General features: G+C 53.4%; 1 protein-coding gene across 1 annotated transcript; it reads left to right on the top strand.

The window, feature by feature from the left end:
- Positions 1-607: 607 nt before the first annotated feature.
- LOC130588622 (zinc finger protein 135-like) lies at positions 608-1245 on the top strand (the record flags this gene model as incomplete). The annotated part of the gene is made up of 1 exon (XM_057389526.1): positions 608-1245. A coding segment is annotated over exon 1 (604 nt), but the record flags the coding sequence as incomplete, so codon positions are not given.
- Between the last annotated feature and the right edge of the window lie 6 nt (positions 1246-1251).

Below are 1251 nucleotides of genomic sequence, written 5' to 3'. Positions count from 1 at the left end.
GGATGGGATGGGTTTGGGGGGCAGGAGGGGGCCAGGGGTGGGTGCTGGGCCTGGGGGAATGAGGAGAAGGGCAGGAAGGTTGAGGATTGAAATGGAGGAGCGATGGACATAGGATGAGAAGGAGGTTGCATTATGCAGGAGAAGGAAGGGAAGGAGGAGGAGGAGGAAGAGGAGTGTGAGGAAGGGCAGGGATCCAGCAGGTAGAGGAGAGCAGGAAGAGGAGGCACTCCAAGGTTTCACCACTCCCTGTATCTCCAAGCCCCCAGAAGCCCCAGGAGCACTGACCCCCTGACATCCAAAAAGTGACAGGGGAGGAGGATCCATGATTTTAATGGGGACTAAATCTTGTTGTTTCTCAGGTTTATTGAGCTAAATGTGGTGCTTTGCAGTTTTTATTTCGGACTGAATCTTTACACGTTTGAGGGGATTTGGCTGAATCTTGATGATTTGTGTATTTTGGGGCTGTGTCTTTATGTTTGGGGTATTTTTGGGCTGAATCTTGTAGTGTTGGTTTGTTACGGACACAAAAAACCTGGAGACTTCCAGAGAAGGACCTGGGCAGGAGGAATCCATAATCCAAGGTACTCATCCCTTGTTTTTCCCCCCCAAACCAGGATTTGTGATTGCCAAGGTGTGGCCAGATGGAGGAGAAGGAGGAAAAGCCCCAGAGATCCCACAGGAGGAGGGACTGCAAACCCAAGCCAGGAAGCTGTGAGGAGGAAAGACCCTCCCTGTGCAGGGAAAGCAGCCGGAGATCGAGGCAGAGCTCAGAGCTGGAGGAGAAGCCCCACAAGTGCTTGGAGTGTGGGAAGAGCTTCAGGTACAGCTCCCAGCTGATCCGGCACCAAATGATCCACACAGGGGAGAGGCCCTTCGAGTGTGGGGAATGTGGGAAGAGCTTCAGCCAGAGCTCGAACCTGATACAGCACCAGAGGATCCACACAGGGGAAAAGCCCTATGAGTGTGGGGAATGTGGGCAGAGCTTCAGCCGTAGCTCCAACCTGATACGGCACCAGCAGATCCACACAGGGGAAAAGCCCTTTGAGTGTGGGGAATGTGGGAAGCGCTTCAGACATCGCAGCAACCTGATCCAGCACCAGCAGATCCACACCGGGCAACGTCCCTATGAGTGTGGGGAATGTGGGAAGAGCTACAAGTGGAAGTCTGACTTCAACAAGCACCAGAAGTTCCACGCTGGAGAGCAGATCTATGAGTGTCTTAAGTGTGGGAAGAGGTTTCAGACCAGCTCCA

Source organism: Malurus melanocephalus, unplaced genomic scaffold, assembly GCF_030028575.1.
Source record: "Malurus melanocephalus ecotype Western Australia unplaced genomic scaffold, MMel_1.1 scaffold_7974, whole genome shotgun sequence".
NCBI classification, from domain to species: Eukaryota; Metazoa; Chordata; class Aves; order Passeriformes; family Maluridae; genus Malurus; species Malurus melanocephalus.
This window is presented reverse-complemented; position numbering and strand designations above follow the sequence as displayed.